The sequence below is a fragment of the Monopterus albus genome, unplaced genomic scaffold, assembly GCF_001952655.1.
Source record: "Monopterus albus unplaced genomic scaffold, M_albus_1.0 scaffold4.1, whole genome shotgun sequence".
NCBI classification, from domain to species: Eukaryota; Metazoa; Chordata; class Actinopteri; order Synbranchiformes; family Synbranchidae; genus Monopterus; species Monopterus albus.
This window is the reverse complement of record NW_018127884.1, coordinates 3,005,988-3,029,054: the sequence shown is the minus strand read 5'-3', so window position 1 is coordinate 3,029,054 and position 23,067 is coordinate 3,005,988. Positions and strand designations below refer to the sequence as shown.

Below are 23,067 nucleotides of genomic sequence, written 5' to 3'. Positions count from 1 at the left end.
TTTTCCCCGCCTCGCTGCAGTGTGCGGGGGCACAGTGGAACCAACAAGAGCCTGATCAATCAGAACAGAAACCAGTAAAGAAAAAAAATCCAAGAGAAAGCATAAAAGAAACATGAGGCTCCAGGGGTGAGTTGCATCTTAACTGACAAGAGTCTATAATGTAAATTCTTGTCATTCAGGAGCTTACTTTAAAGTTTGAAAGTTATATTAACTTATTCTACTTTAAACCTTTTGATCACTTCGGGGTTAATATTTAGAAGTTGGATTAGTCACAAACAGTGGCGGAATCATATTTTACAAATGACTGTAACAACATTACATTTGCAATGCATGCATGGGTTGCAAGCATAGTATTTGTTTTGGTTAGTGAAATTGCTTGAAATTAATGTGAGAGTTAATGATCTCTTCTCACAAATCATGGCTTATATTTTGTAAATTTGGTGAAAGCCTTAGGTTCATAGATGATTCTTAATAATGATAGAAGATAATTAGGCCTTTTGTGTATCTGAGAAAATGATTACCAACAGTATATTGCAACAGTCAGAACTGGCTGTAAACATTTTGAAGACCTACACATCATGATTTTTTTTTTTACCTGCCTGGTTATGAATAAATCAGAGATTAAAATTTTCCTCTCATATTTCGTGATAAGAACAACATGCTTCAAGTCAGAATAGGAAAATGAGAGAACAGTCTTCAGGTAAAAAGGATTGAGTTACACAAAAGATGATGGAAGGAAAGATAGGATTAAGTAATCAAAGGCTGTTCTGTTTTCTGGCAAACCAGCCTGGCCAGCGGCTGGAACCGGTAAGGCCAGCAGAATGACTCAGCAATAGAAACTGCATGTGACTCAGAGCGACCACTGCTGTAAATTTCTAATGGAAGTGTCAGACAAAGCGGGTCAGGACCACCACCAGTCCAAACTATTACTGACACTCAGAGGCAAGGAAGGAACTGCTTCCCTGGCAGTACTTAGCAAGAAAGCCAACTCAGCTGACGCTCAAGAGAAAGCATCAAGGGAGTGAGACAGGAGGACAGCTGCACCATGTGTGTTTGGATGTGGGTCTATGCATGCATGCATGCACGCAACTATAAAGAAGCTAACCTCCAGGAAAGGTTCCCAATACATTTTTTCCCCAAAAAATAACAATGACTTATCCTTACTTCATTGCTTACTGAACACGGGAGCTTAAGGAGATAAGATTACTCACATGCAAAATAATTAGGCATGCAGTTTTATCCACAGTGTGCATACATTTTATATAGGCTGACCTTAATATGAGGTTACAGCTAATTAGCCTAACTTTTAAAAGGTCTTATTGCCTCTAATTCTGCAAACAATCCTCTATTGTCCCAAGCAGTGGTTGCAGCATGGTGCAGAACATGGAATGTAAAACAGTCCTTTGATATGAGACATCCTGTGTTTTTCTTGAAAGCATGCCTATAAAAGGGGAAGAGCCAAGGAGGGGGAGGGATGTAGTGGGAGAAGGCAGGCAGAGATTGCAGAGAGCAGAAGCGGATAAAGCGCTCAAGTGGCACTGTTATTTATCATTTTTGTTGAAAACAACTCCCAAAAGAAATATCTGAAATTATGTTTCTGTACAGCTAAACTGCATTATAAAGCTACAGTATGTCAAGCAGTTGGTTATTTTAATTTAGCATAAAGACTCAAAACAGAAAGGCTTGTCAAAAGGTAACAAACTTTGCCTACTGGCACCAGTAACATTGGTAATAATTATTCATTCCACATGAAATGAAAACAGTAGCAGAGCAGGCCAAAGTTGAACAACAAAGGCAGTTTGCAACATGATATGCCAGCGTTTTCTTACCAGTTTGTGCTCACCCTCCCCTCAACCTGACCTTCTCTTACCTTGCCAGTAGCAGCTAAATACAATACCTCATTAACATTCAGCTTATGTGAAAATAAATTACTGATTCTGGATTTTCAAAGCAAGGAAATTACTGAGGGAGTCAGGGAGAGGGAGAGGTATGGAAACTGTTGCATCAGCAGCTCCTGTGGTTACAACTCTGTATCCGACATTTTCCCCTGTGATATATTTCAGAGAATATTTTTGATTGAATAAAACTGAATTGGTGGGTGTGTATTTGTGTGTCTGCATTTAATGATGTACTGTACTTACAGCCCCACACACCATCCACAGTGCTCTTCCAGGCCTGTGTCTCCACATGGCAGTGCAACTCTTCACTTGGATTTGATTGCACTACACACCCCCTGCTGTCTAATGAAAGGATTAGACTCTACATATTTGTTAAAATCCCCTGTTGAGGTTACCCCTTCTCCTCCCTCTCTGTCTCCTCCTCCTGCACAAGCACACTGCTGCATTTATGGGTCGCTGTAGTTTAATAGAGTATCTCCTGGCCTGCGGACATATGCAGAAGCATTCATACATGTGCAAACACACACACCTACATACACACATACATATGGGCATGTGTATTCACATACACAAACCAAGGTTACACACAGCAGAGAAAATATTTATGTGCAGTGTGTTGCTTTTATATGTTTACAGTGCAATAAATAGAGGGGCCTCTATCTGACACACAAGTGGATTGTTCTCTCTTGTTTGTTGTGAGTGTGTAGGTATGTGATGTGGTGAAGCTGAGAATCAGCATCATCATCCCAGCTTGTGGATAAAAGATGTAAGACTGAATCAGACATGTACAGTTACAGACAGGAATCTGAAGAATGCTGTGATCTGAACTGAGCCTGACACCATGTAGAGGGGCTCTTGAATGTGTGTGTGTGCGTGTGTGTGTTCATGTGTCCCAGTGTCCTGCAATGTGAAAAAAAAACTGCACAAAGTTTTTCACTTTCTCACTGTACACTCCAAGCTCATAACTCCAGCTTGTTCCTGAGGTTTACCATATACAGCTTTCAGTACGCTGTGCTCTTCTTCATCCAGCACAGAAAGAGGCTGTGTCACTTATCTGAGGAATTCACCCTGAACATCTCCTCATAAACACCCCCCTGTGGAGCATATTCTTTGCTCTCAGAATCTTTATTTCACACACACATGCATACATCCACCCATCTAAATCTACCTGTTTGCTTTATTAATAGCTGAAACCAAAATTTACACAGAAGGATACATAACTAAAACAATATCCATCATGCAAATCCTTCATGGTCCATAAACACCACCTGGAACTTCCATAAACCGATGACATTGCTACCATAGTTCTCTGTCTTTGTGTTTAGTGTCACGGCTTCACTGAATAGGTGGTCCTCAGTAATGCCAGAGTGGAGACAAAGTACATGCAAGTGTCTCGCTGAATTTGTTTGTGTGGTTTATGACAGTGGAGTTTTTTTTTTTTTTGCTGTACATTGAGTCATGAGAAAGACAGAAATTTCTCACAGAGCAGTTCGAACCTTCTGTTTCTCCATGACACATCTATCATTGTCTCAAGATTCAGAGGAGCTAAAAATGGTCTGATCAGGCTGAGGTAAGGAAATGATTTTGTCTTGACCTCGATCAGTATCAGCCAAAAGCATAAACTATACATAAACATGGCAGCAAAGAAAAAGGTTTTACTTCAGAGTGGAATTTCTGCCGCTAGGTGTCCAACGATGAGGAGAATGTCAGAGTACAACAACAGAGATAAGAATAGCACCTGGAGATTGTACTGTCATGTACTTTGAAGTAAATTATATGCTACAAATGAGAAAACACATTCCCACATAAAACACTGTTACAGACCTTACATTAGTTAAGAAGATATGAGCATCAGTGGAATATTTAGAATGTACACACTTGTGCAATCTTGTTCAACTTGGAGCAGGAAGTTAGGAAAACTCAGATTAAACATTAAAATATTCTCCATTCTGTGTATCAGAATTAGGTAGCTGTCTGTGTGTTCATCTACTGTGAGTGTCTACAGTATGTGCCTGAAGTGTGTGTGTGTGTGTGTGTGTGTGTGCATGTGTGCATGTATGTGCATTTTAGCACTGTAATATGACACCCAGGGCTCCCAGAAGGGGACTGAATCCCATCTGGAGACATAGACTTCCAGACTCTCTCAAGGCCTGGCTGCTAATGGAACATGACTCCTGATGAGTAAATGGTAGATGTGTACAGACAATGAGCCACTTAACCCCTAATACACTAAAATCGCACACATCATGAGGTGTATGACCCCAAAAGATATTCCTGAATCAGTGTAAGGTTTAAGGCATCAATGCAGCTGACATTTGACGCAATTAGACATCTTTCACAGCAGATGTTTTGACTTCTCATAGAAGGAAAATGACAGGTGTTAATAACATTAACAATGGCTGTGTCACATTCAACTTTTAGTCATAACAGTGAGCCAGCATGAACGATGCTGGGAGCTAGATGGAATTCATTCATCATTAACTTTATTGTTTATTCCCGTGCTTTTCTTACAGCAATGTGGCAATATGTCCTGAATGAAACAGGTCAGTTATCCCATAGTGTTTCAAACCTCACTGGGTCAAAGCAAAGGTTGACTGCAGCCAAACTCACAAATGTATTTTTTCTCCCTCTGTCTTATAAAATGCCAGTTCAGTCTATGACGCTCCTGCATTCACATTACATCACTGTTATCTCACAGTGCCTGCATGTGGGATATGTTATACATTTGCCCATTATTTGCACACAGGTACTAATCGCTCAATCACGTTTGGGATGGTTATGTGGAAGTATTGTTGGTAGGATATCTACATTTCACCCCAGCTTTCGGCATAGTCTATTTTTCTTTGTTTTATATAATATTCTGCAGTAAATATCCATTAAAATGTTGATCACAAACAGCTGAATATATTATCTGACAATGCCTGTTTTTATTAAAATGAATTCAGTTCTGTATCATATTTAGTTGACTGTCACAAAGCATTAGTCTTTTTCTCAGCTCAGTTCTCTTAAAGCAGAACATTTAGATGATACATCTGGAATTAATTAGACTGTACTGATTAACGGCGCTCTGTGCTATTATGGTTATCTTAATAAGGAGGTTTTTTGACCATTCCAGCTCAAATGATCTGATTCCAATGTTCAGTAAGCTGAGTTTGCTTCACATTTGCATTCAACTGCATTTATGCCGAGTGTAAGTGGAAGAGAGGTGGATTAGTCTTTAAATACCTTCAAACATAGGTCAAATTTACATCTTTTCTATCAGTGGATCGTATACTGACTACCATTTGTGTCTCTGTGTTACATGATCTCATTAACAATGCATCTGGAAAGTATAACCATTAAGGCAGTCAGGACAGCTCAACCCTCCTAGACTCCAGCTGCCTTAAACTCCACTGTTGTTAAGTGTACAGTACAAATCAGAAATCCTATAGACCAGCTGTAAAATCCTTGAATGCACATATCTTGGTTTATTCAGGCAAGTCATTTGTAAATTTTATTGTTTGGCTTTAGAGTCATGAGAGCGCTGGCTTGGGGACCAGTGTTTCTTTTAATCTGGTGTTTTCTTTATTTCCATCGGGGTCCTGTGTGTTGTACATACTGTATGCATTCCTTAGTCACAGCTCCATCTGTTTGTAGGAAAAATGGAGAGGCCCTCAGCAAACCCCTAAGAGGTTTAAAGTATGCTGACCTCCTGCAGTCTCCCAGCAAACATACTGAACAGTCCGCTCGACTTTGGCAGGCCGTTCTTAATTCATCTTGGGCTTTGTGAGGAGGTGAACTAGCTGGACCTCAACCAGGTAAATAGCTCAAACTAATGGCTCAGAATAAGTCATGCCAAACAATATCAACCTCAACTTCCTCATGCTTTTGCTTCTTACTCCCTTCAGTCGTCTCTCTGACAATGTTCATGAAGTGAAATGCAAGCATTTTTGCCAAAGAGACATACAACCTCTACCTCACCACCAATCTGCCACCCATACTGTGCAATGTCCTTCATTTCCCTAAGCTGACTCATCCAGCCCCCCCAACCCTTCTTTATTGCTTGAATCTTCCAGTGAGAATCATTGTTGGCATTATGGCCCTTCTGCAGGCGGTGCGTCTGATTTACTGATTGATTTTAGCATTAACGACCAGCCCCTCCTCTGAGCTCCTCCAAACGCATAGACACACAAGTGAGCACACACACACATATTCATTGTCAAGCCTCTCCTGTGGCTTCAAGATAAAGCAGTTACAAGCTCAGCCTCACAGCTGAAGTCTTGATAATACAGTATATACATAACAGTGGATGCAGCAGAGAAGGCAAGGTGCTTATTTGTGCCTGGAAGTGTGAAAAAGGTGAATTTCTCACACGTACAGTTATCACCTGTTTATGAGGCTAAAATCATTCATACAATGGCATACTTAGGTGACAAATCATTAAGTTGGTTTGGTTGTAGTGATAGTGCTATTATCTGATGTTAAAGATTAGAGTAGGGGATAGTAATCTCTCCTTAAAGAGGCTATGATACACATTTTTATAATAGCAATGCATGAAATGTCAATGTGAAAACAAAGTAACAATGTGAAAGGGGTTGTCGCCTAATTAGTCTACAGAGTATTATCACCTGAAACTGCAGCTTCACTTGGCTTTTATAAAGTTTTATGACAACTTCAACTTCGCTGTTTACAGTGGAGCATTTAACACCTAAAAAGTGAGATACCAGGAGTTGGTGGAGATCAAAACCAGAGCCAAGATTGAACATTCACCAAATGACCATATAACCTGATTTCAAATTAATGTTCTCTTGAAGTGATGTACAAATTAGCTGCTGCTTGACATACCAACTTAAAAAAATTGTGATGATCGTGTCAATGTGTTCACAACTGTTTTTGCTGCCCCCACGTGGCTAAAAAACGATTAATGCAACTTTTCAACTTTTTTCAACAAATGAAAAGTAGTTCCTGAGCATCAAAACAAACCTATGCTTTTCACTCAGGATTTTACAGCTGCACCTGACAGCTATGCTTTTCACTCAGGATTTTACAGCTAGTCTTACTCCACCTGGCAGAAGTTTGTGGTTAATGTTAGCAAACTTTTGACAGATGCTGTGGAATTAACTTTACTAAGTTGACTTCATAAATTTTCTCAACCCACCAGTTTTGGATTTTATATATTATGCTGTTTTGTCTCTTATGGACATACACACTGCTGTTTAGCAAAAGTTTCATAGACTCACTTTAATACAAATTGTGTTTGGCCATATGGTTCCATCTTGGTAATCTTTAAGGCTTTCACTGGTTTGCCACAAAATGTGCTGTTTAAGAGGAACATAGTACTGTAGCTACTGAGCTCCAACCTGTTTGTTAGTGACTGACCTTATTTCCCCTCTGTGCTGTCTGCAAGTCTCTCTGCTGGACAAAAGTTAACTAGGGTAGTTAATCAATGATTAGCAGGTTAATGACTGCAAAGGGGATTTTAAAAGTGTAAATTCAGAACTTAGCTTAAAAAAACAAACAAGTATGTCAGATAAATGCAACACAAGATCATCCAGCATAAATGTCTAATGCAACTTACCAATGAGACACACTGCTCCACTCCCTTAGTGTTATCTTTATTCAGAAGGTGGACACACTGAAAGCTGGAACAAAAACCTAGCAGGCTGGCACATTTGAAACCATACAGCACAGTACTTGTTGCAGAAGCATATATTTGAACTATTTTACATCTGATAACTTTATGTATAGTATAAACTTAAGTCGGTTTTTGCTAAATGTTAGTGGGCTGTATCTGTATCTCTGACATTACACAAAGGAAAACTGTCTGGTTTGGCCTACAAAACCTGGCACTGCTACACCATGATAATCTTAAGAGGCAGTGGGTGGATAGATGGGCAGGAGTGGACAAACTCTTAATTTAGGAAATGGCCAAAGTACTTCTTGGCAGCCTGCTCTATCCTTCTCAGACAGAGGGAGATGAAGGGGGGGGGGTCTGAAAATGAGACATACAGTACAGGGGAGAGCTGAGGTGACAGGGGCTGGATGGAATCTTACAAGGAAAAGATCTGCTGAAAGCAAACTCCCATCCTACCAAAGTCTGATAAAAAGCAACAAGCAAAATTCTTCATCCTGCCCAACAGTTACATCACAATAACCTAGTTCTCTAACAGAACTCAGTGGTGCTTATTAGATCATACTCATTACAAAAACAGAGTCCTCTACATTTCAAGGCATCTTGACTGCTACGGAGGCAACATAAGAAAGAAGTTTTTGGTAACATTCTACAGCTGATTATATCGAATGCAGTCTGAAGCCAAAGCTCAGCATTGAGGGACTGGTCACTGAACAGCCTTGTGAAACAAACTTGGAAATGTGTTGACCTATGAATGACAAAAAGTGAAAGAGTGCCCTCTAGTGTTGGATAAATGTCATCCACTAAACAAAACTCATTTTAACCTGGGATGCATATGAATCTTGCAAAACAAGTCACATTTCAGGCATCTCAGAAAGTTCACACGCTCGTCATATAACAATCGGTATATTTTAGCTAAATGACCGTAACCGAAGTTTCTAACTACTAAACATTCCAACAAGTCTCTGCTGCTTAATTCAAAGTGTTTAACCTTCGGGAGCACAGGCAAATGATGAGCTAGGGGGTAAACTGTTTGCACACTGCAAATGTACTGAATGTGTGTTAACTTCCCCGTCAACATTAAAATAAATACCAATAAAATGCTGAATGTTTTCATGGCAAAACACGAGTTCAACACTACACATTTTCAGTTTTCATTTTAACCAAAAATCTTCCACCTTGTTCAAAACACAATACAATAAAAGACAGTGTAATATATTGTGTAAATGTTTGAGCTTCATAGGTTAAAAAAAAAAACAAAAACAAAAGAAAAAACTCCATAAAGGTTTTAAATACGTTTCATTTTGCACTTTGACAAAAAAAATCCCCTGTGGGTACTATGCTGATTTACTCATCCTCAAGAACTTCTGAGACCCAGGCAAGGCTTTACTGACAGAAAATTTGGTCAAACTTTTTATCTTCTCTATGAGAAACATTTTTAGGTTTAAGTGCAGACATTTATGTAGCAGTCCCATTGAAATGTGCAGTCCTCTTTCAAAACCTGAACTGCAGTGTACAGTTTGGATTTATTAAAGGTTGCGGTAAATGCCTCTTTCAGTCTTGCTCTATTTTCTCCGTAATATTTCTGTAAGCAAACTCAGGATCAGTCACTGCATTCACAAGTGTAAGGTGGCCGAGGTCTGTGACATCGCGTTGTAAATGAAAGTGTTGTTAAAGGGCACAAACTGGTGGCTGATGAGCTTGACGGCCTCTTGAGCAGCTGATCCTAAACAAAGATATTAACAAACATTAATACAAATTTTCAATTTGTTAGCCATATTTGGCTGAGAGTGCCAAGAGTGCTAAAACTTTACCTCCCAAAAATGCAGCAACCGTGTGTGGTTCTGCTGCGCCATACCGACAGCTGCAGGTTATGATAAAAAGTAAAGAGTAAAAAGAAAAAAAAACAAGGTTAATGACAATTTAGTTTAACAATCACTCCAAGCAGTAAACTCAGCAGTGAACAGCACTTACAACTCATGGATATAATCATCTTTTATGTTGACATTGAGGCTGTACTCCTGCAGTAAGCTGTTCACACAGAGCTTCAGTCTGCTGATGTCCTCCTCCACTTGGTAAACACCTGATGAGAGAGGAGAGGCCTTAGGAGGAACAATTGACATTTCTTGCAGAGTAAGAGTCAGACTATGCTATGTACAGTATAGTGTAAAATCCTAAGCCTTTCCTCTATGTGACAGCACAGAAGGTGTTTTCTTGATACACTTGTCAGAGATGTCCCTTGTAGAAAAAAAACTTACTAAAAACAAAAATAACATTATTGGGGAAACTGTTTCAAGTAAATTACATAGTGGCGTTTCATATCTCATCCAGTTCTTTAAAGAAAAATCTTCATCAAACTTGCCATACCTGGGTAGCGAGAGTGCCGCTGATAGAAGCGATCAACGGCACGAAGCATGAGGTAGAAAACCATCTCGCTGTCTGGACTGTCCATGCATGAAGCTGAGAAGACATAGCTATTGTTATCTGGTGAATATGCTTTATACTTACCAGAACAGAAAATAGTACAAGAGTTAGCTCAAATGCAGGAAATGACAATGAACAACAGTTTGAACAGAAACTCACTGATCTCATCTTTATTTACTGAATCCACACTATATTCTTCAGCCAGAGATCTGCAGCGCACCACCCTCAGGAAGGATGCATTCTTACCTTGAGATCAACACAAATGCCTACAGTTAGCAATAAACCTATTGCAGGTGCAGCATTTAGTCACTAACAGAGCAGCAGAACTACAAATCTTAACAGCTCTCTGCTTAGAGAAATGAAAAAGGCAGCACTGCTGCATGATGGCGACATGCAGCACTTTCAAGTGCTGCTAAATTAATGACAGGAATTAACTGATGACTATATGGTGCAAGGCTGTATTATGTGAAGTAAAGACATTTTTCAGCCATTATGCAACTAAGTGGAGGGCTTTCAAAACAACTGCCAACATGCCCAGGTCTGGTCGCCCCAGCAAGTTCACACCAAGAGCAGACCGCAAGATGCTAAAAGAGGTCTCCAAAAACCCTAAAATGTCATCTCGAGACCTACAGCAGGCTCTGGCTACTGTTGATGTAGAAGTGCATGCCTCTACAATCAGAAAGAGACTGCACAAGTTTAACTTGCATGGGAGGTGTGCAAGGAGGAAACCTTTGCTCTCTAAGAGAAACATCAAGGCCAGACTGACATTTGCCAGAGAGAATGTTGACAAAGACCAGGACTTCTGGAATAATGTTCTTTGGACAGATGAGTCCAAAATTGAATTATTTGGACACCAGAGCAGAGGACATGTTTGGCGTAAACCAAACACAGCATTCCAGGAAAAGAACCTCATACCAACTGTGAAGCATGGAGGTGGAAGTGTCATGGTTTGGGGCTGCTTTGCTGCAGCAGGACCTGGTCAGCTCACCATCATAGAATCCACCATGAATTCTACTGTGTATCAGAAGGTGCTTGAAGAACATGTGAGACCATCGGTTAGAAAATTAAAGCTGAAGCGGAACTGGACCATGCAACATGACAATGACCCAAAACATACTAGTAAATCAACCAAAGACTGGCTGAAAAAGAAGAAATGGAGAGTCCTGGAATGGCCGAGTCAAAGTCCAGACCTGAATCCCATTGAGATGCTGTGGGGTGACTTGAAAAGGGCTGTACATGCAAGAAACCCCTCAAACATCTCACAGCTGAAACAATTCTGCATTGAGGAGTGGGGTAAAATTCCCTCAGATCGATGTCAGAGACTGGTAGATGGCTACAAGAACCGTCTCACTGCAGTTATTTCAGCCAAAGGAGGTAACACTAGCTATTAGGGGCTAGGGTGTGCTATCTTTTTCCTCAGTTAGAATAGGCATTTTTGTAGAATTACATTTACAGAAGATCTTCAAAAGACTTTTCTTCAGTTTTACTTGTTTAGTTGTATTACTTTAATCTCTGTATTGTTAAAATTGAGACTAAATAACCATATATTAAAACATGTTACAAAATACACATGCTTTCAAAGGGTGTCCTAATTTTTTCACGACTGTATTTGAAAACATACCTCTATACTTGGAAAGCCTTTTATTACTGAAGTTCAGATTTGTGTGCATGTCAGTATACTCACTGAACATAAATGCATGAGGGTAAGATTTGTTGATTAAAGTACAGGTTACTTACAGAACAGTTTGATGTCATTTTCAGAGATGCTCTCTGGTGGCTAATGGAAAAAAAAAAACAAGAATTTCATTAGAATTTCAATTTTATAAAAATGCATTTTAAGTAAAACATATTCAACCATAAATTGAGTATTATGGGGAAAAATGTAATAAAATTTTATCCTACCATGGCGGCATACAAAACTGACACAGCCACATTGAAGACACAAAGATGGGAAAACAGATATCCCTATATTAACCCTCCAAGTAGCTGACTGTCAGCCTTATAATGGTTGTGACAGCAATATTGTCACAGTGGGTTGAGAGTATCTGCTGTAATTCATCTGACCTATTACACATTTATTTTGAGCACAGTGGAAACTGAAAACATACCTTTCCAACAGACTGCAACAGACTTTCTACATGTTTAGAAACACCTGCCACATCCTGAATGGCCTTTTTCCTGTATCTGAAATGAAAAGCACTCAGTGAACAGAGAGAGACCTATGCAATTAAATCATGCACTGTTATAAAGGGATCTACTGCTGAATCAAAGATGTGTTCAAGAACATTTCTGTTGGCCAGGTATGTTGCCTACATTATTGCACTCTTACACATTCTGAAGGTTGATGAACTTCTGAGAGTCTGCAATCATATCAGGGATGGTTCCCCGGAGGGGCAGGCTTCCGTTGCCTTCGTTGTGAACAAATTCCTTGACAGCTCGCAGCATGACCCAGAAGGATGGGGTCTGATAAACACACACCATCAGTATACATTCCATAGTTAAAAGCTACTTTGAAATGTATTATGATACAACTGTGGATGTATTTCTATTGAACGATTTTAGGAAAACAGTCAAAACCTGTGATGTGATGTTGTTACACTGCTCATTGTTGAAGAGGTCTTCAACAGCACTAGGAATCTGCAAAACAAGGCAGTTTTAACACTACAAAAACAAAACAGACTGGTTGGTGCTTTATAAAGTGAGATAAGTTTTATGGGACACAAGATAATTCTTAAAAACCTAAGAGTATTTGAGAGCTGGCACCTTGGTTGGATTTAAAGCAGTATTGACATTCTTAATAGCTTCTTCAAAGTTTTCTTCATCTTCTGGGATGCCATTCTCATTCTTCAGGATCCCTGAAGGAACACAAAATGAATATTTACATCAGTCTGAGGTACACAGCAAAGTCACAGAACATATAAGGCAACTCCAGTCCAGGGGTCCACAGATACCTTCCCGAATAAACTGTCTGAAGGCCTCTTTCTCCTTGTAATTTTTTGGTGGCTGGCAGTTATGCTACAAAAATAGAAGTAGAGTGACATTTTAATGTACAGCAAAACCAACAATAACACTCAAGAATAAATAACAGTGAAAAAATATCAATGTACTTTACCTCGCTGAGCCATTTCTCCAGGTATTTAGCAACAATGATGATCCATGGTGTGTGACTGTGATCCTACAGATTCAATAAAGAATAGGAAGAAGTACCATCAGTAGCGCAGAGCTAGCATAGTTTAAATTGACTGTTGTGCTTACACCAAAGTACACACCTTCTTGTCCATGCTGTCAAGGTCATAAGACTGAATGTGGCTCTTGAACTCAGCAAAAGGCTGGTCTAACCTCAGATCCTCCAAGGCATTGTCAGGGTGAGATTCAATCACTTACAAGAGAGGTGGTAAATCGTCAGTACACTCTATATTAAAACAACCACGGTAAAAGGGCCATGTGTCACAATGTGCGAATACAGTTAGATAAGATGTCAGTAAGTAACAAATCACAGTAATGCATTTGCAATTTCATGGGTTCATGAGTTATTTAAAAATTTAATTCACTTATTAAAATAGAGTAAATTCAAATTAAATGCTGGACAACTAACCTGTATGCTCCTGCACCACTAGTCTCATGTAGCCAATGAAGCCGTAGGTTTTACACACTAGGAAAGGTACAGAGGCATGCCACAGAACTGAGCCCAACCTCAAACATGTGCTGTAAAAATTCAGAAATAATTTGAGAAGTTAGATGCACAAAAAATAAAACAATGGTAAATCAAGTTTCTGTAAAAGGAATCAATCTCTTTGCCAGTTACAATAAATGAGCAGCAACACATTGTCATCTCTGGCTGGATTAGAGCCACCAAGGGCCTATATGAAAACACAGGGAACGCACTCACACTTTCACCATGTGTATGCAGACTTTATCATATTTTTTAAATCAAGCCCAGGCAGAAAGGTTTCATCCATGACTGACTACACAGCGTTTAGATATTTCATTCCAGATAATACTGAAAATCCTAATTCAGCATGCTATAGGCTGCTATATAATTTCTCATTAACACTTTTGTTACAATAAATTGTGAGAACAAAGATGTCTCTATGCCTCATACCTTTCTGGTAACTGGACTCCGATGACTATGGTAAACCTGTGAAAAAACTCTGGATTGTCATCCAGAAGCTTGTCTGGACTCTGCAGGAGTGACAGAAAATTCAAGACTATCAAATTGATGACAATGATCAATATATTTACATAATTGCACACTATATGTTGTACTCATAAACTTACTTTTATGTAATGAAAGCTGAACATTCTAAACATCTTTTACAGTTGTACTGAATCTGCACTGGATTTGTCTTTTCAAATGTGTATAACATTTTCCAGTGTTTTTTTTTTTTTTGTTATAACTATGAAAAAGATTTGTGTTTCGATCCCTACGATACATTATTTGTGTGGTGAAAACATCCGTAGCACCAAAACATGAACACCACCAACCTCCTCAACAAAGTTCCCAGAGACATCACTGTTAAGTTCTTGTAGCAGCTCAGTGGCAGCCTGTGCTCTGTTCTGCAACATAAAAACTAATGTCAGGGATCATACAAACAGTCAGATACACTGCAGTTTTTCCCTAGTAAGAGAATTTAAAACAACTGTGAATAAGCACAGAGAAGAGATGCAGATGCATGAAGCCAATGGGGGAAAGATTTAGAAATACAGTGGGCATAGAAAAGAATCACCTTCTTTCAAAACATTCACATTTTGTTGTTTCACAGCATGAAATGAAAATACAAAAAACTGAATTTCTAAGCTTTATTTACTCAGTGCAGCTTACATAAAAGTGACAAAACAAATTGCATCAGAAAGGACCAGAGAAGCACTTGTAAAACTCAGTCAGTAAGTAATCACGTTCTAGGTCACCAGTGATCAACTGTAATGATTTCAATTAGTTCAGAATAAAGGAAGCCATTCCTAGAGCGGTACGTGTGCTTGTTAGTGAAAGCAAAGTCTACTATGGGTAGCAAAGCACCTTCAAAAGATCTCAGGGACATATGATTACAAAACAATAATTCTATTTCTGAGAAGCATACCTTTCCAATGCTGTCACTGCTAAGGAAAAAGCTGCAAGACAAGATCAAGAGGTCTACCATGAACACACGAGTAAAATAACATTGTTGTTTTAAGTTGAACTCAGCTTAAAATAAACAAATAAATAAAACTAAAACAGATATCTTACTTGTTTCCAACATCTTCCCCAGAAACTGTGTTTCCATCAACTATTGTGAATGCTCCAATACCTGATAAGGACATAACTCAATCAGAATGATGCTTTCATCAGTACCTGCAACATTGTGGTCAGCACAGAGCCACGTCTGTTTACCTGGAAGTACAAGGTTCTTCAGTATCTCTGTCCCAGTTGCTATGGCGTTGATGAGACAAACGTGTGCATTCTCCAGTGTTTCTTGACCATGGTCACCCCACAGTCTGAAAACACACAACAGAACATGGACATGTGTTGTCATGCATTGACACAACGCATCCTCCACCGCTGTAAAACAGTAAGTTTAGCCCCTTCGCGATAATGACTTAGCTAGTGGTACGGATGCTTCATTAGCATTGACTACCCTCTTGTTACAGTCGTTTAACTATCAAACAGATCAGCGTATATAAGGTCAGTACACAAGCTGGCAATTTTGCTGGACAAACAAAACACCAACCCATCCCATTAACCTAACAGCGAACGCTGTTAATTGATGATTTAACTATAAGGCACATAGCAAGCTAACGCTAGCTAACGTTACCCTTCTTGTCTGATCAATGTTTCAGCGGTGACGTATCACGCACAATGCCCAAACATTCAGCTAAATGAATCTCAACACTTTTATAACGTCTATGGTCTTTCTTAAATATACCTGAGCTGTCTGTCGTATTTCTGTTCTTTAGAGGTTTTGGTGGCTGCCATGGTCTCTTTCCAATGAATGATGTCTATGGACCGCCGGATGCATCTTAACTTCCTCACTGGCACATTCGGCACATAGGTACATGCCGACGCAAAAATTCTGACTCGCACTTTCGATAAAAGTTCTCACTGTGATGCCCTTACATCGAATAACTACATTTACTCTCAACACTGTATTTTTTCAGACACTTTATTGAGAATTTGTATTTTTTGCTACTTTATAGTCTACTGATTTTCCATTAAAATTTAGAGACAAATGTACTTTTTTCCATCTGCTACATATGTGTATAGGCTACCTATACTGTGCTGCACCAGGTTTGTCTTTTTTAACCCTGTAAAGCATTTTGCGGTGTTTTAATGTGTTTTAGAGTTGTGTGCTTCAATTCCTACCCTGCCCTGTCTAATTATTACCTTGGAGAAAACACCCGTGGGTCCAAAATGTCAACAATATCAGTCACGTCAACAACGTTTCTAGAACCATCACTGTTAATTGTAGGAGCTCAGTGTCAGTATTTGCTCTGTTCTGCAACATAAAAACTATAAGGTCAAGACTCATATTGACATACAAGCATGTTGCACTTTACCCCATAACTCTTGCATGATATAAGACGCTGACATTGATAGTGAAATTATGTCTTACTGAAATCATTGAATCCGAAAAGGCGGACAGTAGACTATTGGTTAAGATCAGCTTAGTACATCAAACATTTGACTGTGTGCGCGCACGTGTGTCCTTGAGTGGGTGGGGTTGAAGCGGTGTAGGGGCGTGTCATGGAAGGAATAATTGCTCTGCCCCTCTAGCCACTACATAAATTTAATCAATAGCTGCACCGGCTGTTATCCGTTTCTCCTCATCAACCTGTGCAGGGAACACGTACCGACAGCTTGGACAGACTTTAATCCGCAAACAGGGATAATGACAGGGGATCACTGGGGATATGGAATAGAGGACGGTAAGATCTTAAACCAGCTCCAGGCAGAGTCCTTACTGCATAGTGGAGGAACTTCCCCCTCTATCCTACAATTAATGTTTACTGTTATTTCGTGTTGTTTTATCCAGAAGGGTGACGCGGATGTTAAGATGGTTGTTAGTGCGAAATTTGCCCCATGCTTAAAGGGATTACTGCTGTCACCTTAACCTGCTTTTCTACTTAGTTTTCTTCTGGTTGTTGTGTGAGAAACATTAATTAATCTCTTGGCCAAAAAATGTTTTCAAGACAATTTACCCTATTTAACCACTGTTTAGTGTGGACAAGTCCTGGTTTCACTTGTTACTTTTTTTATTCTTGGGGTTTTATGCTGATGGTCCTAGCTACAAGCTGACCTTGAGGAGTTAGTGTAGTTTATGTGGTTTTAGCAGAATCAGCTGTGTAAATTTAAAAACTAAAGATTTATAATATAGTTTTGGAAAAAAAATGTAGTATTTTCCTTTTCAGTTAACCCATTGAATTCTGTTTTTGTTTAATCCACATTTGATCATCACTCCATAGAGCTTTAGGCATATTAAAAACTTAAAAGTGCTCTCTTTATTGCTGACTGTGTGTTTATATGATAAGGTCCCTCTGTATGGCACAAAACCTACCCCATTGCCCAAGGGAACCGGCAGTCTCCCATTGACATCGTCCCTCATCAGGCTTCCTGTGACCCCAGTTTGGGCCCAATTGTCCTAAACTATGATCACTGTACCTCCATGAACATTGCCAATAATGGACACTCTGTAATTGTGGAGTTTGATGACACTGATGACCGTGTAGGTGAGGAAAAAATTTGTCTTACTTGTTATTTCAGATGTTTGTGTGGTTTGTGTGGAAAGCAAAAGTATCACAGCAACCAGTCAGTTCAGAAGTTCAGATTTGTTCTGGTATTAGATCTAAACAATCCAATAGTTCTGCACCACATAGGTTACAGCTTAGAAAATAAAAGAAGCAAACCAGAGAGTTTTATCTTAGCATGGACTATATGCATTGAAATGACACGACCTGTGACTGTGAAGAATTGTGCCATGCAATAATCGTCAAAGGTCTCAGCTTAGGGATGACCATAGCTTTGACACAAACTGTAATACAACCATTATATATGATATAACCAGTAAACTGTAAATATAACCACTGTACAATTTGGAAGCGTTTCTGCCTGAAGTGTATATATCGTGTCTCTTCTTTCTCCTATTTATCCTCCCATTCTTTCTCCTACTGATTGTGCAATCAAGAAATGTACATTTTTGCTGTTTGATTACACCATGTTTTATTTTTCATTTTTATTTATTGTTGCCTTACAAAGCACATTCTGTCAAATTCCTCATGTCCAATCATGCTTGGCCACTAAAGACTTTGACTCTGGTTTGTGCTGTCAGCACAGATGCAGTGGAAATCTGTGCTAAAAGTTTACTTTCACTAAACACATGCTTGAAAGCTGGGATTAGCTTGATTTTTGCAAAGTGCAAATCATGTGCATAACTGTCCATAATCAAAGGTTACAAATAAACCTCTGATTATGTTGGAGGAAAGTGCAGCCAGCAGTTAACTATATGAGTATCTGTCTGCTGGACAAGAGATATAATAACCTTAGGTGTTCTCAATACTTATATGACTGTTTGCTTTTATCATTGGGTGGATCCATATTAACCACCCTGTCATTATAAAAAAATGTGAAGCTGTCTGACTCAGACAGTTTCCAGGGAGCAAACAAATCACTGAAAATAATTGCTGAAGGATCAAGGATAAGTCTAGGGAAACTAATGCACTTCCACTGGATTTCATCATAGTTCAAATGAAATGTACAAATCCCCTGAACCTTCTGTTGTTGGTTTATCACCTTTTTAAAAATAACATTCTTGTAGTCATCCTACATTTTGTGTTTTAGGATGGACAAGATGAGCGCTTTGCTATTTGTCACATTTCTGCCTAGCTAATCTGACCTGCGCTGATGTGACATGCTTGTCACAAGGATGTCAGGAGCATCACAATGAATATAACAATCAGATTAGACTAGTGCAGAAGTCCATAGTCGGCAGTGCAGGCCACAGGCTCAGAAATCAGTCTGTACTGTTGTGATAATGGGTTGAATGTTAAAGTTTCTATTAATCCTTGTTCATCAATAGTCATGAATAAAAAGTCAAACAAAACTTAAGTAGATTTATTTGGCATCTGATTGGCTATTTGTGTTAAATTAAAGCTTGTGCTACATAGCTCAGATTTTTGTTTATTTTTTTGGCAAAGCAGGCAGTTTACTTGTTCATGCTCATGCCTTGGTGTTGAATGAAATTGGCTTAATTTAAATTTTAACTTAAATGTGATGAAATCTATTGGGTTGACTCACCCTGTATTGTTTGGGACTGTTTGTGCCCTGTGGTGGCACCAAGCTCTTTGCATGGTGCTACACACAGGATGCTCTGTGCAGTACTCTGCTGGAAAGCTGCTTCCATAGAGCGTGTGTGTGTGTGTGAATGTGTGTGTGAATGTGAATGTCAAACCTTTTTTTTCACATCTCCTCTCATCTTCTACAGTGATTCAGGGAGGTCCTCTTGACAACCCATACAAACTTAAACAGTTTCACTTCCACTGGGGTGGAAAAGGCTGCCATGGTTCAGAGCACACTGTTGCAGGAAATAGCTATGCATCTGAGGTGAGTGGTTGGGATTTCAGTACTTCACTGTCTGATAAAGTTAATAATTTTTTGGCAAGGTATTTGTGCTAGCATGTTTTGGTATGAAATAAAATCAAATACAGCTTTGATTCTAAAAATGTGAATGTCCCAATACAATTCTTATATACTGTAGATTTGAACAATGTCATCCCTGCTTTCAGTCCTATTTCAAAGAGATCATAAGCATTATATGCCTGAGAACAGACTGCAGATATATTCGTGGGAAATATGTCTTGGTTTCAGTCTTTTCCCGTCTCTGCATCATGTTTCTCCTGCCATTGTCTACCCAGTTTCTTACCTTTTGTCTATGTCCCACTATCATTGTCTGCTCTGTCCAGCTCCACTTACACTCACTTTTCTCATTCTGTGCAAATAATCAGCCAGCAGAAAAGCCAGCTTTCTGCATTCACTTTTTGCCAGATTGTTGTCAAAGAATTAGTTTCATGTAACTCTCAGCATTTGTTCTTTCTGCTTGTTTTGACCTGTTTACTACCATGGCCACCTGGACCCTGTTTATCTGCAGTTTTTATTCTTGGATTTACCTGTGTAGGGATGCTTGTTTTTTCTAGCTTTCTGGTCAGTAACCTGTTCTTAGCTTCCTACTTTTTCTCATTGACTCTGGTCACTCCCTGGTTTGATTTATCTGTTGGAACTGTTTCCCCTGCCTGCCCATGTCGATATGAACTGTCTGGGCTACTGTGAACTCAGATTAGCCGGCTCCCAACTCTATTTAGTTTGTATGCTCCAAAGACACTCTTATTTATCTTGCCATTATACATACCTGTTTTCATGTTATCTACTTTGTACTTACCCGAGTTAGCCTCATTACCTCCATTTCTGTATTTTCCTGAGTCAGTTACCTTTCCTGTGTTGTTGTGTTCTCTTATTCAGCTGTTTTCCATGTGATATTTACTTGTTTAGTTGGAGGCAGCTATTATACCTACATTTAGACTTCATGTGTTTTCTGTTACACGGGGGGGATTTAAATATACATTTCATTAGTACACTAGGATGACTGTAATGTGGCATGCATTGCTTGACTTAATTTAACTATAAAAGCCTATTTTTTAAAGGTGATTCTGTTTTTGTATGTTTCTTTTATCTTATCCCCCCCAAGCTTCACTTAGTGCACTGGAATGCTGTCAAATATGGAACATTTGAGGAGGCAGCAACAGCTCCTGATGGCCTTGCTGTTCTTGGTATCTTTTTAGAAGTAAGGTGATTTTCAGTTTCTTTTTTCTGTGCCCCTCTTCTTTGTCATTTTCTATTAGTTTTTCACAGCTGAAGCAAAGTCAGAATGAGTGTAGTCCAGCAGTTCTCTGCTCATTCTTAATTTTATTTTCATTTGAGGTTTTGCACCATTAACATCATCTTTGGGTACATACTTGTACATTTAGTTCTTCTTAGCATGGTGCTGAATTACCATTTTGATTTGCATCACAATATAAGTTGCTAAAAAAAATCCTAAAATGGGGAGAGTGGTTGATTGAGAAGCTAGTGGGAAATGTTATCACTCACAAAGCCGTGTATGTGGTATGCCTTAGTTGTGTAAAGCTGAAAATCAAATGCTTACTGTTACAACAGAGAGCAGAAATGGGATTGTCAATAAAATAATTGTAAATACTTGTATTTACAGTAAATTCTCCACCAGTGCTGTGGTGGTATAACCTACATTTTTGATACGTCGGCTTCAACATTAATGAAGACGTGGGATATTTTACCAAGTGTATAAAGCAATGTGGATATTTCCAAAAGTGTACACTGTACTTCATAAATAATCTTACATTAGACAGGTGATGACCACAGATGGCTCAACATGATAACGGATGCTCTGTACATGGTGAAATTTAAGGTGAGTATTATTGCTGATTGTTAGTGGATTTTATTGCATAAAATGTTTATGACCTACTATTGGCATTATTTAAGTGGTATAAAAGTTCCTGTCTGTGTCTTTATTACAGGGCAGTGTCACAGATTTTGAAGGTTTCAACCCCATGTGCCTCCTACCTAGCAGCCTCGACTATTGGACCTACCTGGGATCACTGACCACACCACCTCTATATGAGAGTGTCGTCTGGATCATCCTTAGGGAGCCAATTATGGTGTCTGAAAAGCAGGTTTGTGTTGCAAACATGCTCCTTTGATCACATAGTGTATTTCATCCATCTTGAGGTATGGAGGATACTTATTTTGTTTGTGGTTTCTTTGTAATCTGAGAGCTGTGAAAATAGAAAATTATCTAAAATGTACTGACATTATAGTGATGTTCAGAAGGCCAGGCTCCATTGGTGTTGGTGTGGAATATTTACCATAAACTAGATGAATGCCACCCAGCATTGACCCTAATACAGTTACTATATCTTGAATGCAAGCAAGCAGTGAGCCCTCACTGTGCATGCATGTTGATCTGTAACTATTCCTCCCATCTCGATGTAATTTGTAAAGTGTAGTTTTTTTTATATATATAAAAAACAAAAAAACCCTGAAATTACTTTTTCAGCTTTTGACACTCAGTAGTTTGGAGACAGAACTGGCATGTTTTAGCCAGTGGAACTCAGCTCTGATGCTGCAGCTGATCAGCCAGGTGTGACCATTTTTCCTGGCCTGCATAGTGGTGGGCTATGCACCACTAAGCACCAAGGATCCACATTCAGAATATAACCAATCTTTAACATGCTTGTAGTATCTAGTGTGAAATAAAGGTGCAATCTTTAAAATTTCATTTAAACAAACAAACAAAAAAACGACTTTCTCTCAATGCAGCTGAGCAAGTTTAGAATGCTTCTGCTCACTGAAGAGGAAGAGGATCAGAGGATACACATGGAAAACAACTTCAGACCTCCTCAGCCTCTCAATGGAAGGAAGGTTCGTTCCTCCATTTAATGAGACTTGAAGTCGCAGAAACAATAGCGCATTTAGACAACGGTGAATACATCGTGTATTTTTACCTCATAGTAGCTTGTCCTGAGAATTTGATTTACTTTGTAGAGAAGATGCAATGGCCAGTGATATGCATGCCTCTCTCTGCTGGTCAGTAGAGAGGAGCAGGGGAACAGTTTTTAGGGAAAAATAAAGGGGATGATATAAAGCAATATGACGTTCAGCAAGTTTGTTTGACTATGTGCTCTTTAGTGATATTAATATAAACAGTGCTTTAAAACTTGAATGAAAATTCAAAAGTTGGGTGTGTACTTGTACCTCCATAACTGTTCAAGCAAAACGAGTGTTGCTGAGGTAACAAGCTGCTACATCATCTGCCAGCAAGCTCTTGTAAAGTGCTATTATATTGAAATGGTAAGTCGTTTGACTAGTACAGTTCGTTCCTGTCTGCATAATAGCGTCTTTCATAGCTTCTTTGCTGACTCACCGACATCAAGCATCATTTGATTCCCTGATGATCCAACATTTTATTGGTGGATTCCCACTCCTTGTGGCCATAGATCCTTTGTGGTCCAACAATCCCAACTGGAGGCGGGATTGGATTAGTGCTGTGTTTGCTTTAAGTGGTCTGTTAGACTATGACAAAAGGAATTAAAGTCTCA

General features: G+C 39.1%; 2 protein-coding genes across 3 annotated transcripts; one reads left to right on the top strand and one right to left on the bottom strand.

The window, feature by feature from the left end:
- Positions 1–7,472: 7,472 nt before the first annotated feature.
- On the bottom strand, positions 7,473–16,208 carry nae1 (nedd8 activating enzyme E1 subunit 1). 2 transcript variants are annotated; one of them, XM_020608294.1, is made up of 20 exons: positions 15,834–16,208; positions 15,302–15,405; positions 15,158–15,218; positions 15,012–15,042; positions 14,419–14,490; positions 14,036–14,115; positions 13,529–13,638; positions 13,203–13,312; positions 13,046–13,108; positions 12,885–12,948; positions 12,697–12,788; positions 12,511–12,570; positions 12,263–12,396; positions 12,042–12,117; positions 11,671–11,710; positions 10,093–10,179; positions 9,877–9,969; positions 9,484–9,592; positions 9,324–9,373; positions 7,473–9,235 (listed from the first exon to the last, which is right to left on the bottom strand). In XM_020608294.1, exons 1-20 carry the CDS (start codon positions 15,881–15,883, stop codon positions 9,126–9,128), a joined length of 1,596 nt encoding a protein of 531 aa, XP_020463950.1. In that variant the 5' UTR covers positions 15,884–16,208; the 3' UTR covers positions 7,473–9,125. The 2 variants fall into 2 exon arrangements, with proteins under 2 accessions (XP_020463950.1, XP_020463959.1); XM_020608303.1 differs by lacking the exons at positions 15,302–15,405; positions 15,834–16,208 and having other exon boundaries at positions 14,419–14,485; positions 15,158–15,214.
- A 489-nt stretch (positions 16,209–16,697) lies between these two features.
- Positions 16,698–22,617, top strand: ca7 (carbonic anhydrase VII). The gene is made up of 7 exons (XM_020608311.1): positions 16,698–16,833; positions 17,437–17,634; positions 19,386–19,504; positions 20,643–20,738; positions 21,315–21,377; positions 21,487–21,642; positions 22,289–22,617. The coding sequence occupies exons 1-7, from the start codon at positions 16,797–16,799 to the stop codon at positions 22,406–22,408; spliced, it is 789 nt and encodes a 262-aa protein (XP_020463967.1). The 5' UTR covers positions 16,698–16,796; the 3' UTR covers positions 22,409–22,617.
- Positions 22,618–23,067: the final 450 nt, after the last annotated feature.